General features: G+C 48.5%; 1 protein-coding gene and 1 long non-coding RNA gene across 3 annotated transcripts in view; one reads left to right on the forward strand and one right to left on the reverse strand.

Moving 5' to 3' along the window:
* PLPP7 (phospholipid phosphatase 7 (inactive)) overlaps positions 1-13,796 on the forward strand; it is a 23,370-nt gene extending 9,574 nt beyond the window's left edge. For both annotated transcript variants that reach the window (XM_078382755.1, XM_078382754.1), the window contains exons 3-4: positions 2,624-3,090; positions 12,319-13,796. In XM_078382755.1, coding sequence (XP_078238881.1) covers positions 2,643-3,090; positions 12,319-12,683 — 813 coding nt within the window. In that variant the 5' untranslated portion in view covers positions 2,624-2,642 and the 3' untranslated portion in view covers positions 12,684-13,796. The remainder of the gene's footprint in view (positions 1-2,623; positions 3,091-12,318) is intronic.
* On the reverse strand, positions 3,576-11,591 carry LOC144585144 (uncharacterized). The gene is made up of 2 exons (XR_013539657.1): positions 9,532-11,591; positions 3,576-7,072 (listed from the first exon to the last, which is right to left on the reverse strand). It is a non-coding gene; the product is annotated as an uncharacterized LOC144585144 (long non-coding RNA).
* Positions 13,797-16,661: the final 2,865 nt, after the last annotated feature.

Raw genomic sequence — 16,661 nt, forward strand, 5'->3', positions numbered from 1 at the left:
AGTCCCCTCAAACACAGGCAGCACGCAAGGAGAGACTTGGTCTAAATGTTGCCAAAGAAATAAACACATCAGTGAGACAAACACTGGGATTGGCAAGCTTTAGGTTTGCTTCAACTTCATCTTAGAACTGCAGAGCTCGAAGGGACCCTGTGGGTCATCCAGTCCAGCCCCCATCAAGAAGGCCCCATGCGGATTCGAACTCTCAACCTCTGGCTCTGCCGTCAGATGCCTAAACCACTGAGCTCTCTGGCTTTGCTTCAACCAACATAAGGTTCATTCTGCGGCTTCGTTGCTAAACATTTTGCAATAGGTTGGCTCGGATTCTGTACTACTAACATTTAACGAGAGCAAGAATGTTCTCCCAACTTTGCCAGCTGAATGAGGAACACTTGGGATATTGAAATGGGGATTTCTGTGTTGAGCGCCCCTTCGCTTTCGGATACCCCGAACAAGCATTCCTGGACCCCCCGAGTGCTTTCAGGATCACGTGCATCTTTTGCACCAAGCTCCCGTTGGCGGATCTTAAGAGGGGAAGGGAACAAACCCGGCAGCCCCAAAAAGCCCACGGAGTCTGTCCCTGTTTGTGTCTCCCGAGGTTCAGTTCCCGAAAGAAAGAGGACCTGCCAGAAGGGAAACGGAGACCACTGGCCTTTGAGGGAAAGTATGCCTCTTTTGCAGAAGAGTGCCGCGCGCGCTGCGAGTTCTCCAGGGTGCTAAAATAGACTCTGGCGCAGGATCGGATTGCAGGACCGAAATAACCACGCGGCAGCAGCAGCAGCAACAACAGCCGACACCCCCCCCCCCCAGCCTGTGGAGAAACCTGAACTGGAAGGCACCGCAGCGAGCGAGCGCCGGTCATGAGCCCGCTCTGGGTCGGAGCAAGAGAGAGAGGCAACGGGGTGCCCATTGCGGTCCGCAGTCGTGTGTGTGTGTGTTCCTCTGTGATTTCGGCCGGGGGCGATTCCAGAGAAAGAGCCTCAGCCTGCAAGCCGAAAAAAGGGCGCAGGCCTTGAGGCTCAGCCAGCGTCACGTCTGGACTGCTACGACAGACCTGATCCGGGACGGCCCTTGAAGGCCATGGGGGAGGTTCAAGAGAAGGGGCCCTGGATTTGTAGCAGACCATACATCATCATCATGGGCCGCCTTTCTTCCAATAAGACACCCAAGGTGGCTCCAATATTTAAAAAAAAAAAAGAATTAAAAACATAAATAGTCCAACATTTTAAAAAACACAATTAAATGATACGCTAGTTACAATACAACTGAATAAATCATTAAATGCAGGTTGCTGATGATCCTTGCAAGTTGTGTGGAATGGCATTATTTGTAACAAGGCTTGTTACTTCCACGTCCATCATTCAGTCTGAAAGGCGGTGGATCGGGGCCTTTCCAGAAGTGTGGGTCTCTTGAGTCTCTGCGAGGGTCCCGCGTGCCAACATTGGGTCCACGGGTCAGCCCCGTCAAAAGCCCCTTAGCTGCTTTCACCTCAGCATAGAGCGGGTCTTTTTAAAAGCTACTGGATCTTAATTGTTCATGGAAGGCCAAGCTGTGGAACACAATTTGAAACATATCTGAAAGCTTTGATGACGAGTCATGTGCCGCGCATGTGTACATGTTGTATTTTCACCCTCAAAAGTTTTAATTTTCTTTGCATCTTGAATTTCTTCTTCTGGCTTCCAGGGCCGAACGTGTCTTCCCTTTTCCAGGGCACATCAACCTTTACCGTTTTAAAGAAACATCTGCTTCTCCCACTATTTCACTCTTTAAAAAAAAAAATCAATATTTTGGCCCAAGAATGGACTGAAGGGCAGTGATATTACTTAGCAACGAAGGCATGCTTTTCCCAAGGTGTTTTTTGAGCCATGCGGTTACTTGGGAACGATCTCCCACAAGATTTTGTGGATGAGAGTTTTACTCTGCTGGATCTCTGTCTGTCTGTCTCTCAAAATAATAACAAAACAGAACCAGAACTGCAGAATACAGAAGAGTTACTTGATGCCATTCCAGCCACTGTTCAGTGCTGTGAATGCTTAGATTTGGGATTGATGCAGGCCGACTCAAGAAGGGACAGCCGGGCTGCGATCCAGCCAAAAAACCCGTGCAACATTTGCTGATTTTTTCCCCCCCGAAGGAATGAATCGTTCCAGTCTTTTGCTGCACTTAGCTGGAACACTTTGGAAAACAGAAGGGGGAGGCTGGAGGGAACTCCATTTCCCGTGCTCCTCCGAGGCCCCCGGGGACGAAGGGATGGGGGAGATTTAAATAGAAGCAACCGAACCTGTCGTTCGGCTGGCCAGGCTGCCCTCCTCCGATGCCTGCCCATTGGCTCTCGGAGGCCTCTCTCTGGTGCCAAACAGGATCCACCGCCTGTCACTGATGCGCGCCACATCCTCCTCCTTCTCCAAGCCTCTGTGAGGCTGCAGAGCAAACAGCCATGTGCACCCAGCCTTCTTTGCTCTGCATCTAACAGCTGCTCCTGCCTCTCTGGCAGCTCATGCTTTTTGCAGGAGGCAGGGTGAGGCCTCTCTGGGGTTTGTTTGTTTGTTTGTTTTGGGGGGGAGGTAGGAGGCCAAAAGAGCATCCCTAAGATGATCAGGCCTGTTTTGGGGGGGCTTTTTTGAAGAAGCAGGTTTCTAGGAAGGATGCCAGCCTCACAAAGCCGGGCCCGGGCCCGAGACAGGAACAACATCTTGAACAGAGCCGAATTCCAGTCGCTCAACCATCCCTTGAAAGGCACCCAAGAGTCCCGGCGAAGGCAGAACAGCCAGTCCGGCCCGTCCCCGGCCCCCAACGAAGGGGGTGCCAAGGAGCAGAGGACCCCACAGCAGCCACTCCCCGATGAAGACTGCATGCAGCTGAACCCCTCCTTCAAAGGGATCGCTTACAACTCCCTCCTGGCCATCGACATCTCCCTCTCCAAAAGGCTCGGGGTGTGTGCCAGCAACGCCTCGGCCTGGGGGAATGCCCGCTCCATGATCAACCTCATCGGCCTCACCGGGCACGGGATCCCCTGGATTGGGGGCACCCTGATCTGCCTGGTGAAGAGCAGCACCTTAGCCGGCCAGGAGGTCCTCCTCAACCTTCTCCTGGGTGAGTTTCCCCTCCGCCTCTTGTCTTGCCCCCCCATGGGCCGCATCAAGGGTGGCCTGTCCATTTGCCCCCCCCCACGTTGCATTCAGCTGCGGTCTGTGTCCCTGCTGTGGTTTCTGCTGTGTCCCCCCTCCCCTCCCATTGAAATATTCCGATCTCAGCAGCTTTTAAATCCTCACCATTCATTCATCCATCATGTAGCCCTTATTGCTCTCTCTCCTCTTTTTGCACATGGTTTGGTCAACTTCCTCCCATCCCTAATTTCTTCTGGTTGCTCACAATCTTGCAAAGAATTTAGACATTTTTCCCATCCCCGAATTTCCGAGAGGGACGCTTTTAACTCTTGTTGTGGCTCTGTTAATCCCAAGTGTTTCCAATTCATAATGCTTTTGCGTGAATCGTTTCAGTATTCATTTCGCCCCCTGATTGTGTGTGTTTGTGTGTGTATTGCTTTTATATATTTTTGTCTTAATTGAAATTTTAACCAAGTTGGGCGTCTTTTTTAACGCTGAGGGTTGTTGGATGCAGGGTCCCCATCTCACGGCCTACGTGGCATCCCATAATAGGTAGGAGGGTATTTGTAGAGGCCCACTGAGCCATCCAGCAGTTCCATGCTTCCAGCAAAAAATAGAATTCAAAAGAGCTCAGATATGTTGTTGTTTATTTTCTGGGTTAGAATTAGGGTTTTCTCTCCACCCTCTGATTTGAGATCTCCAGTTTGGTGTAGTGGATAAAATGATGGACTAATACTCTGGAGACCAGGGTTCGAATCTCTGCTCCGCCATGGAAACTTCACTGGGAGAAATGGAAGTAATAAAACCTCTCCTTAAATATCTCACTTACCTTGAAAGTTGCGTTAGGGTCGCTATACGTTGGTTCCGACTTAAGTACTGGGAAATCCATCAGTTTTAACTTTCTCCTGCTGTGAGTTTCAAGTTTTTATATCCAGAGCTGAAGAAATTTGTGAATGTTGGTAAATTCTTTTAAAAAGGGGACAGAAACTAATATATCCTTGTTCTGTGCCAGCCAAATTCAAAAGATATGGCTTTTTCCGTCATGGAGAGGTCTGTGTTGTACTTGATGGCCATATATATGCTCAATCAAAGTCGCCACCTTTTTCTCCTATAAGGCTCCTCCTCTTTTAACATATATATATATATGTTAAACGAGGAGGAGCCTTATAGGAGAAAAAAGTGGCAACTTTGATTGAGCAGTAGCATGATTCCGAAGTCAGGGATCCAAAGCCAGGCTTTTAAAAGCAAAACACATAAAACCCATGGGTCTGGATAGGCGTACTGGTCAATTCCCATCTTCTAGCATTTTTTTCTCTCATAATAACAGACTTGTTCAACTCTTTTCAAAAGCAGGTCACATCAAAATTCCCCTCTGCTTTTAGCCAAGAGTAAACTAGAAGATGTAACAGTAGGTTCGCTCTTTAAATTCATCCAGATCTTTAATTCTGCGAACTGTAACTCGAAACCCAATCAATTATGCCAAGTTATTTTTCTGATATTGCCAAGTCCCGCGTGCCGTCCCCTCTAATTTTGCTTTCTCGGTCCTCCTGATGACATGTTCTCCGTCTTCCTAGTTGCAGCATAGGGACAATTAAAGTTCCAAATTCAACCCCAGACCGAATTCTTGGGACCATTTATCAGCAGATCTCAAATAGACGGCCGATTTTAACCCCACCGCAGTCCTGTGAGATAGGGTAGGCCTTAAACTTTTTTGGCTAGTTGGGAATTTGAACCCAGTTCTCGTTAGTCCTTAGTCCATCTCCTTTAAATATCACACACACAGCGTTGTGTCTCTCCAATCCTTTTTCTCGGGGACTGCCCCGAAATATTTCAGCACGGGAGGCAGAAGAATACCTGTTTTGTACTTAAAATAGCAGAAGTGAATGAGTAAAAATATCGACTCCCAACCAGCTCAAGAAATCCCGGTACTTGGAAAAATTAATGAGTGTCGTTTGAAGAATTAGCCAGTGCGTTTTGAACGGTTTGTCTCTACTGCATCCGATCAATACCCGTGGCATGCCGATGTAGCAAATAATTCTCTCTGTGTTGAGTCTTACACAGTCAAAACAAATAAACTAGATATTGTTTGGGGTAAGAAGTAATATAGCGAGTAGTGACAAAGTTACAGCAGAAGTCAACTAACAAGCCATCACAGAGTTGCCTTTTACATTTCATAATTGCTTCCAGGAAATACTTTTTAAAAGGTCCCGCCCTCCTCAGCCCTCCTCAACTCTTGCAAACACCATCCCATGGCTTCCTTTACTGACTCGATCCATCTCATCTTCTGTCTTCCTCTTTTCCTCCTGCCTTCTACTCCGACTCTTCGCACGAGCGTTGTCCTCTTACGACATGCCCAAAGTGTGACAGCCTCAGTTTGAACAGTTCTAGCTTCTGGGAATGAGTTCAGGCTTGATCCGGCCTGGCAACGACTTTGTGGATATTATGGACTGCCAGATACACAAAGTTTATGTTCTGCGTAGATTGATCTTCCCCGACATGACCCCCGGATTTCTGGCTCGCCCTATTCCTTGGCTAGAATCTAACCTCCTTTCCTTGGATTTCCCTCCTGCCGTTTTTTTATGATCAGTTCCTTCCTCCTCCTGATAAACCCCTTGCCTATGTCGCCTTTGGGATCCTGGAAGAAGCCGTCCCGGGGTTCCACCCCAGATCTCAGGTTTTGGCCCCAAATCTCAGAAAAAAGGAGATGCTGATGATGATGATCAGGGAACCCTACCTAGAGATCCTGGCCTAGCTGCATGTAATAAGGTCAGCTCAAAACAAGGAGTTTCCCAATTCAGGCAGGAGTTGGGGAGAGATTTTGCTGGATCCATTTTCCGGAGCCCTTCATCATGTCTACGTTGGGGATCCAAAGCAGGGAATTCTAGGACAACAAAGAAGCTGAAAAGCAACACGTTTTGTTTGGCATTCAAATAATAATTATAATAGGTAGAAAAGAGTGATCAGGTTGTGCTGTGGTTAATTTTGGGGCAGGAAGGACCGGGCTCATCCCTGTAGCTCTCTCCCCACAGAAGAGCTAAAAAATCCAGGCCGTTGATCGGTCCATGTCAACAACTGGGGGGGGAGAAGATCTTTTGTAAGGTTAAGGGCTCTTCATTGCTTGTTCACAACCCACTATCCTAGATGGTGCTTTTTAGCTATGTTCCCTGTTTTCCTGGAGTTGCCCCTTAAATGTATAAACAATGCAGGGGGGGGGGAAGCTCATACCGACGTGCTTGTGTAAAGAGGATCGGTTTATGCTGATGGACAAGTTCCTGGGAGTCGTAAAAGAGTAAGAGGACGTGATAGGCGATACCTCTATAGACCGCCAATGAGACAATTAAAATATTGTATATAACGCATGTTTTCATGGGTAAATCTCACTTCTTTGAGGCAATCTCGAAAAGGCCACGGCGAGATGGATTTTGCCAGGGGACATTCCTTAGAGGTAACGTCCAAAAGTTTCGCCAGGCAGTCTTTCTTTGCTGCAAAGCGGGGAAAGGTAGGGTGGTTTGAAGTTACAGCTCAAGCTGATCGGATTCCACACCCCAGTTCTTCAAAACAAAGGACAGTAACTTTCCCAAATCCTGGCCGATCTTTCCTTCTGAACCTATCCTGTGTCTCCAGCTTTGTATCGCTCAAAACCCTTCTCTTCTCTTGCGTTGCATTCGGGGAAGCAGCTGCTGCTCCGGACCTTCTGCCCTCCCTTGTTGTTGTTGTTGTGTGATACAACACACGACAAAAAGGATCCACCTTGCAACCCGAGACTCAAGGTGTCTTGTGTGGCCGGCCGGCCACCTTTCACTGCAGCATCTTTTACTCCTCCCTTGACCTGGTGCGAACTCACATTGCAGGGGGAGGATGTTTTTTGGCTGTGATGACAGCTTTCAGGGATAATCTTTGGAGCCCCGTCTGCGTGCAGCAAAAGCCGAAGGGGATGCCAGGATGAGCGGGAAAGAGGCGGTGAAACCCTGAAAAATAAAACGGGGGGGGGGGTGAATGATGCTTGCGAAAGATCGACCACCAAGGACGACCAAAACAAAACAGAGAAGCTTGGACTTCACACAGAGATAAGCCAAACCCCGTGGGCTTCGAACACATTTGGGACCGCCTCTGTCTGATTTTGATCCTCCAGTCAAGGTCATTTCAGGCTTCGTGTATCTCCAGAAGACAAAAGAAAGCATCCGCAATCAGATGCCTGCATTTTATGAGAACCGCTTTTAAAAATGAAGACACCATCTTCTCTTTCGGCCTAATCGTCCTCCCTTAAGAATGGCAGAGCTAGAAGGGACCCTGTGGGGGTCATCCAGTCCAGCCCCTGTCCAGGAGGCCCCGTGGGGAGGGGGGGGATCGAACTCCCAACCCTCTGGACCTAAACCCCTGAGCTATTCGATACACTCAAAGAAAGCGAGGCGAGTTTGACATTGTATCCTCAGGACCGATGGTCGAGCACACGGGGGGGGGGGGTGTTAGGAGAAGCCTACACAGGTCCAAAGGATGCCCTTGAGAGAATCCAGTGGGATGTGGCAGCTTGTGAACCTGTTGAATATTCCTGCTGGCAAAACACAGTGGGATTGCATAGCTTGTGGTTATCCGTGACTCTGGTGACTTAATGTTAAAAAAATAAAAAGTAGAAAACCCATGATAATTGCACCAAGGAACCTATTGAGAGCGAGCGCCACGCAAGGAAGACAAGAGAGCATCCGTTGTGTCCCATCCGTGTGTCCCCCCCCCTCGCCCCGGCCCTATTCATGCAGGTTGCTGGCTCTCTTTTTTAAAAATTTTGCCTCCCCATCGCCTGTGGGAGAGGAAGTGCCGTTTTCTCCTCACCTGGCTTGTCCTTGTTCGGAGTTTTGATTCCTCAGGCAAAATTTCTGATGCAGTCCCTGGGCTGGGAGCCAAGCCTTGGCCCGGGCTCATAGAAAGGATCTTTGCAGCGAGGCTGTGGCCGGGCATCGCCAGAGGTAGGGGGTTACTACCTCCTTCCGCCTCCCTTCTTTCCCCTCTCTCCCTCTCTTCTCTGGCTCCTGTTCTCCAGGGCTCTCCATCTGCCTGATCTCTAGCATCCGCCTAGCACGAGGGTGGCGTTTCGGCGTGCCAGCCAGGAAGCCCCATCCAGGCTCTGCCGACTTGGTCTTCCTTGGTTGGCCTGCACGGCTTCCATGGCTGAGGATTCAGGCTGGCTCACCGCGTGATTGTCAAAACGAAGAGGTTGTTGGTCAAGCCACCGGTCGGTTCTATGGCCGGAGTCCCATCAGTGTTTACACCAGGTTTGCATAACGTGTATAACTCACATAAAAAAAGAATATTTGTGATTAAGACCGTCACTGGGGCGAAAGGTATGGACAGTGGATTATAAAACCTAGTTTGTGTTCTTGTTGGTATTATTTCTGCAGTAAGATGTCCAGAGAGAGAGAGAGAGAGAGGCAGAGATAGGGCGCTTCCCTCCTCCCGTTGCCTACGTTTGCCTTCTTTTCTCTTCCCGTCTCCTTAACTACGTTCTCCTCTCAGCCTGAAGATGGGAGAGTTTTCCTCTTCATCAGGCATTAACCTGCACATCTCCCTCTTTTTTCTTTTTCTCCCTGGGCATGCAGGAAAGTCCTCCTCCCGTGCACGGCCCAGCCTGGGAGCTGGTGCGCAGGTTCCTCCGCTTCTTACGTCCTCTTCCACGCCTGTCTCGTTTCATATATTCAAAGCACTAACAAGGAGTAAATAGCATTTGACTGGGGCTGCTCCAAATGTCCTTCGCCCCCCCCCCACTGCCATAGTGCCTATGGCCATAATACTGTTATTAATGCTAATGATACATGGGGACCTTTAACTCCTTCCTTCCTTCCGACTCATATTTATCTACTTTATAGACAGACCCAATCAGCACCATCTCTTACATGCACAGTCTACCTGCAAATTTTAGGGTTTAGGGGACAAACCGGCGAGCGGCCAACATCTCTTCTGCCCTCTTTAAAGAGTTCACAGGGGCATCGGCTTTGCCTGCCGTGGGAGAGAAATCATGTTCTGGGCCCGATCCAGCACACAGCAGACCCTGTTTGTGCCTCGGTTTCCTCACTAGAGTTATAAAAAGGGCCCAGTGTTCACCGTTATTCTAGCCCTGTCCGCTTAAATACCTCGTTTGACCCTTTTGTTAGCTCTTACCCAACATAGGAAATCTTGGGTCATTTAGAGTACATTTCTATGGGACGCTGCATATTGGGTGCCTGCCTGCTATATCGAGTGGCCACCCTTTAAGAGGGGGGGGGGGAACAGGATTGTGTTCCTGCATTTTTAATATATGCAACAAAATGAAAAAAAGATTTCAGGAGTTGAAAGATAACACTGGCCCAAAATCCCATTATGCAAAAGTAAGCTATGGATAGATTGGCCTTGTATGCGGTAGAAGGTCTTTGGGGTTTTTTTTTCTGCTTCGTCTTACCCCATCTCGCCCTCTTGATGGGTTTTGTCTCCAGAATCGCTGAGTTTCGGAGGGAAGAAGCCACAGGAAAGTAATTGGTTCGGAGATAGAAATGGCCTTCTTTCTCAAGGGCATGGAGTACATCAGGGAGGGTCGGTCTTTGGCCAGCCTGCAATTTCACTTGTTAGCCCCTAATCGTTTCAGACAGGGGAGCCTAATAGACCTTTTATTTCTCCCGGTCTCCTCCTTGACCCCCGTACTCTTGAATCTTTTTCCCCCCCTGCTGATTTAGCTTATGAAGAAGCTTCTTTCCTCTCTTTCTCAACAGTTATAGTCTCTCCAGCTCTCTGTGCACATGTTAGGTATACATCAAAAGCGGCTGTATGGGGTTTCATCCTGTATGTCATTTTATCCCCCTATGTCTGTAGAAGTGGACGTGAACCGCAAAAGCTCACATTAAAATATAATAGTTTTTAAGGTGCAATACGTTTTTTTCCCTTGTGTTTTTGTTTTCTTCCGATTTTTTCTCGTTAAGCTTTATCACTGTGATGTAGACGGTCTCAGAGTTTGGAAATAACTCATTGCAAGTAAGGTAGTGATCTGAAACTATTTGCTTTCGGCATTGGGCTGGAGGAACAGAACTAATAATTTTGAAGTAACTCAGTTAACAAGTTAACCAGTTGCTTAGACGCAAAGTAACATCTAGTTACTTTCAAACGTTAGCTTTAAAGGATGTATTTAAAGACAGTTTAACTTAAATGTCTGAGGTTTTAGGCCATTTTTTTATCATGCCTAAGTGGGTTTGGGGGTTTGTTTTCTGCAGTTATATAAATATTGTGTGTATGTTGTGCGATGCCAAGTCAAAACCGACTTATAGTAACTCTAATAGGGCTTTCAAGGTAATTGAGGTATTTAAGGCATGGGTTTACCACTACCGTTCCACCAGTGAATTTTTATGAATTCGAACCCTCTTCTCCAGAGTCCTAATACTGTACATAACTCTACTGTAATATTACCAAGGTGCAATATCAGAATTGGTCATTAGGAGGAGCTAGAGAGTATTTTATCAACTCATCTCTAGTCACTCATCTTAACAATCCCAAGTACCAGCCATGTCTTAGTTCGTTGACCATTTGCCATGGTTAAGCAACTAAGCATCAATCTGCTGGAAATAATGGCAGTTAGACCATGGGTCCAGCTCCCAAGGAACGTTCACGAGGAACGGAGGGTCCCTGGTCAGCCTGCAGCGTTAGCCCCTCAGCATTTTAGACAGGGGAACGTAACGTCTCTAGACTCACAACTCCCATGGCTCCTTCCGATGTGCTCCCTTCGGCAGAGGGGGCTACAGGGGAGACCTAGAAGTCCCCCCCCCCCCGTTTGCTCTGAAACCAGTCTGAATCCTCCCTGCCCGCCCTCCGGGGTGCCCCGGCCGTAGCCTCCGTGAGCCGAAGGAGAGAAGAAGCATGGACCCAGACCAAGGCTAGGTTTGGTATGTAGGCCAGATAAGGCAGCGAGGGAACATGAGCCTCGCGTCCCAGAGCGATGGCGCCACTTGTATCTATTTCAGAAGGCCAGGATGCTGACACCAGCGGAACCGCAAAAAAAAAAAAAGTCAGTGTGTCGATTCGCAGCAAAGAAATCCAGGGGGGTGGGATGAACATAGCCTTCGTTTCAATCAAGTCGTGCGTACCCTTCTGAGACGAGGTGCCCTCTGCCGGCTGATGGGGCAGGAAAGAGGCTCTCGTCTTAGCATAAACCTTCGTCCCGTGATGCCTCTTCCCTGCTTTTCCTCTGCTGAGAAACGGGGAGAAAAGGTCTTTGGCTGCCCCCTCCGCGCATCTCCAATTTTGCAAACCGAACCAGCCTCTTAAGAATTCTCTCCAGGTAGTGGGTGGCGAATGTTCCAGCTGCTTCTTTCTTCGCTCACTTCAAAACAGAACAGCTGGAGAGGGAAGGGAAGAGCAGAGAGGTTATCTCAGAACGGCTGGTGAGTAAACTTGAGCTGTCCCTGGGAAAACACAGACACAGACACAGACACACACACGTCCTTTCCACTTCCTTGCAACTGGACTGAGCTGATATGGGGGATGCCTTTATAGATGCTCCCGGGCCAGCAGCTCCTTCCCTGTCAACTGTTGAAACCAATGGGCACTCTAATGGATTGGAAACTCTAATTGATTGGAAACTCTAGCGCTATGCAGAAGCAGCTGTGCAGGATCAGAGGCCGAGAAGAGAGCCTTAACCCCAGAATAATTACGTATGATTGTTTAAGCTGAGAAACAAGAGTTGGTTTAACTTAGTAGCTCCCAGCCTTGGCTACCCAGGTATTCATGGACTACAACTCCCAGATATCCTGGCCAGTGAAGGCATTAGTCCAGGAACACCTCTGGACCCAAGGTTGGGAACCCCTGGCCTAAGGGGATTTGAACCCAGGTCTCCAAACACACTGTGGTCCTTACCTCTCCTCACAAAGCAAACCTTGTTTTTGAGGAACTGTGCCTTCCGTTTGAATGGGGAGGGGTGCCGTGGTTATCAGAGGCCCACAAGACCTGCTCGAGAGTAGAGGTGAGGAACGGGTGGCCTTCCCAATGTTCTTGCTTACAACTCTGAGGATCCCATCCAGGATGGCCGGAGGTAAAGGATGATGGAAGTTGTACCCTAAAACATTTGGAAAGCCAAGGATCCTCCATGCTTCCTTTACACTTGGTTATTGGACGGCCCCATTGGTTGAGTGGGTCTTTGGTCTCCCAAGATCTCATTTCTTCCTTTTTCTTCTTCTTCTTCTTTCCCCCCCCCTTCCTTTTCCAGCTCTGTTCTTGGACATTGTCATCATCGCCGGCTTACAGAAGATGGCCAAGCGGAAGGGCCCCTTTGACGTCAGCCCCGGCCTCTTGGATTACTTCACCATGGACGTCTATGCTTTTCCCGCCGGCCACGCCAGCCGGGCTGCGATGGTGTCTAAATTCTTCCTCAGCCACCTGGTTTTAGCCGTCCCGCTCCGGATCCTGCTCGTCCTCTGGGCTTTCTTGGTGGGACTTTCCCGCATTATGGTGGGCCGGCACCACGTCACCGACGTCCTCTCCGGTTTTGCGTTCGGCTACTTGCAGTTCCGGCTGGTGGAGCTTCTTTGGATGTCTTCTAATACATGCCAAATGTTGATTTCCATGTGGTGAAGGAAGACGACACACCGTGCTTCCCCCCCCCCCAATTTCCCTTCCTTTTATTCCCTCCCTCTTGCTCGCTTTTTTAATGCACAGAAAATGCAGAAGACATTTTTTTAAAAAAAACGGGAATGGCGCACAACTCCAGTGCATATCAGCTTCCATCTTTAATGATGAAGATTTGGTTGCCTCCATGAAAAACGACATCTTCTGAAAACTGGCTGGCCCCCATGCGGTCAAGACTCACTGCTGGATCGGGCCCTGTTTTCTTGACTACTTCCCACTGGATCCCAAATTCGTTTGGTTGCAGAGAGAGAACAAAAATTACACTGCTATTGTTACGTGTTTCTTGGTTTAGATGGCACACCCTTGGCACTGCTGAAACATACCGCCTTCGTGGTTTTAACGTGCATTAATTTGCTTTCATGGGAAATGGGGGATTCAATGAGAATTATCAAGTAATTAGGTTGCCACCCAGAGATCTACACCATACCTTGGAAATTACCCAGTGCAGTGCGAGATGAGGCTTCGCTGGCATCTCCTATCTGCCTTGCCCTTCCTTCCTTGTCTGTCAAAAAAACACCCATAAACAGGCAGGATTTAAGGTCGAGACCATAGGGTGTAATGGTGAAAGCAAATTTTCCCAATCGTGCATTCTCAATATGGGCTCAACTGCCTTTATCCCCCACTGGGGATGGTGCAAAATGTAGTCCATCTCTTCTAGAGAGTATCTAAGAGGGAAAGTCTTGGTCGCAGTGCCAGGCTAGGATTAGAGGGACCTGAGTTCAAATCCCCCACCCTGTCACAAAGCTCACCAGGTGATCCCGGGGCTAGAACCTTTGTCCCTTCGAATGACCTGCCTTGCAAAGGGGAAAACCGCCTGTGCCTGTCCGGAGCCCCACAGAGAAGATGGAGCGAGCACATCGACCGACATTCTGGCCTTGCAAAACACCCAGGTCTCCCCTCGCGTCCCGCTGCAAAGCCTCATCGTGATCTCAGGATTATCTCTTGGGGGACCTGCGGGGATTTTTGTGTGTGTGTGTGTTTTGGGGGTGGAAACACAGTTCCTACTGCAAGCCAGGCACCGATCAAGACTTTAACAAACAATAAAGGATTGATCCCGTTTGACTCTGTGGCTTCCTTTGACTTCCACCTTCGTGTCCTTGTTTCTCGTGTGCAATTCAAAACGGGGTGTGTGTGGGAATGTGGAGGGAGGCCGGCCCGTTGCTTGGGAGGAACCATGGACACGAGGCCGGCCCTTCCACGGGACACGGGGAGGCACCTGCCTCGGGTGGCAGATTTTAGGAGTGGGCGGCCAGCCGTTGGGTTTGCTCTGATGGTATTTTTTTTTCCAGCCCGCATCAGGAGGGACATCCCTCGGCTTCCCTGTGGACTCGTGACTTCGAACTGGGCGCCGATGGGGAAGCCCGTGGCTGCTCTGCGTTAGGCAGCCACGGGCCTCGGGCGGCCCCAACGCTCAGGCGGCCCGATGGGTCTTTCAAGAGGGCGGTCTGGCAAAATGCCCAGAAAAGGCGAGCAAAGGTGGGAGGAAGTAAGCAGAGAGTCTCCCCCCCCAAAAAAAACCCATACACTCCTGACCCACTAAGGGGTCCAATCCTGCTCCCGCTACAGTTAGGACCCTAACACAGCAAAAATTTGAGCTCTAGACCAATTACCGATAGCGGTTTGGGCATTTTATGTGCTACTGCTACGAGGCTCCTTCAAGGAAGAAGGTAGCTAGGCCCCATTGCCGTGACAACGCTCCCCCCCCCCATAGGTGTAGCCCAGGTGAGTTCGAAATTCCTGGCCAGAAAAGAGAAATAACGCCCCCCATTCTCCCCGGGGGGGGGGGCAGGCTGAAGCCATTTTGGAGGGGAAAAGATGCCGAGGCCGGTTGTGTTGGCTTTTGACTTCAATACTAATGGCTGGCAGAACTCCGAGGCCAGGCACAAACTCGGAATATTTTTGTTATGATGAGTAATAAATACTACCTGCAAGTCATGCTTGGGTGGGGGCAGGGAGTGACATTAAAAAAAAAAAGTAAGGATCAGGGTTGAAGGTATTTTTTCTGAGAAGTAACTAGAAAGCATAGTTAGTTGCACTTTATTTACATTTTATATTATTTTAAATATTTATAGTCTTTTTTGTAAAAAAAATCAAGGCAGCTGTTATAGGGGGTTTTGAAACATTTTGAACAGGATTGATTTATTGATTGATTATGCTTCTTATTTCATTATCCTATCAAGGTCAGTATTTCTTTCCCCCCTCCAAAAAAGAAGTGAACAAGCCCCCCAAATAAGCTACCGAGAAACAGCAGGCAGCATGTGGCATTCGTAAGTTACCCATCTTGTTACCTGTATATCTGGATGTTCTGGGGAGGGAAGGAAGGGGGTGTGTGGAAGTTACATTTCCAAGGTACTGTGAGAAGTAGGATACTTTTCGAAACTAGAAAGTGCTTTTAAAGGACATTGTAAGGCATTTGCCCCATTTTAGATCACTTTCTTATCAATCCCAAATATTCCACACTCCGAAATATTGGATGGATGGATGGATGGATGGATGGATGGATGGATGGATGGATGGATGGATGGATGGATGGATGGATGGATGGATGGATGGATGGATGGATGGATGGATGGATGGATGGATGGATGGATGGATGGATGGATGGATAGATAGATAGATAGATAGATAGATAGATGGATGGATGGATGGATGGATGGATGGATGGATGGATGGATGGATGGATGGATGGATGGATGGATGGATGGATGGATGGATGGATGGATAGATAGATAGATAGATAGATAGATAGATAGATAGATAGATAGATAGATAGATAGATAGATAGATAGATAGATAGACAGATAGACAGATAGACAGATAGACAGATAGACAGATAAAAATAAAATATGGTCCCAAAAAGTCCTTGTAGAGAGTAGCAAATTCAAACAGACTCCAAGCCCAAAGAACAGTAATTTCTGTAAGCAAAACAGTAACCTGATACTTAAGATACTGTTCACTAGCTCTTCTTATCCCCCTTTTATGAAATACCTGGCACGCTGAGCGTAGGCTGCTTTGGAGCTGATGTCTGTGGCCTGTTTGTTTGTTAGTTGCTCGGTAATCAATGCGAGAGGGCAAATAAATAGAAAATCTATCTCTGGCAAGCATTGCCCTGGCTGGGAAGTCATGGGAGAGAGAGAGACATCATCTTTCAGAGCAGACCGGAGAATCCCGTTGCAAAAGGGAGGCGGGGTGTCTCTCTCTGGCTGCCAAAGCAACCCTCCCGGTTGGCACTCCTAAAGCTCGTTTATGCAATTAGCCAATTCAAAGGGGAACAGTTCCTGGACTTGAGAGCAGCTGGTGCCTCCCAAAGATACGTATGAGAGAAAAAAATTAATCCACTCATATTTCTGTGATCCCCGCCCACCTTGTAAATTATCTTCTTTTCAATTAATCCTCCATAAGTATTTATTTGCCCTCCCAATTTCTCATCTTCAAGGTCTCTCCCACTTTAATCTCTAGTATAAAGAAGCAGAACTTGGGAGAAGCATCACATTTTCCATCAAACATGGGCAAACTGGGGCTCCCCAGATGTTATCAGGCTAGAACACCAGCGTTGTCCCTCATTCCGTCCGCTCCTGATTTAAATGAATCGCTTTCCCTTTTTGAGCTGGCTGGGTAGCTCAGTGGTTTAGTTCTCTGCCTTTGGAGCCAGAGGTTGGGGGTTCGAATCTCCCCCACTGGGCCTTCTGAGCAAAAGGCCAGCCTGGGTCGCCTTGGGCAAGCGGCACGGTCCCAAGGCTGCCCCCTAGAGGAAGGGGAGGAAGGATGAGTATGCATTACCTGGAAAACCTTGAAAAAGAGACACCATAGGCCAGAAAGGACTAGATGGCACATCAGGATGATGATTAATATGCACCCCCAAAAAAAGATTAGATGTCACCCTTGGTGTGCAATACAGGCTCTCTGTGATGCTAAGAGAAAATC

This window comes from Pogona vitticeps, chromosome ZW-PAR (assembly GCF_051106095.1).
Source record: "Pogona vitticeps strain Pit_001003342236 chromosome ZW-PAR, PviZW2.1, whole genome shotgun sequence".
Lineage (NCBI taxonomy): Eukaryota > Metazoa > Chordata > Lepidosauria > Squamata > Agamidae > Pogona > Pogona vitticeps.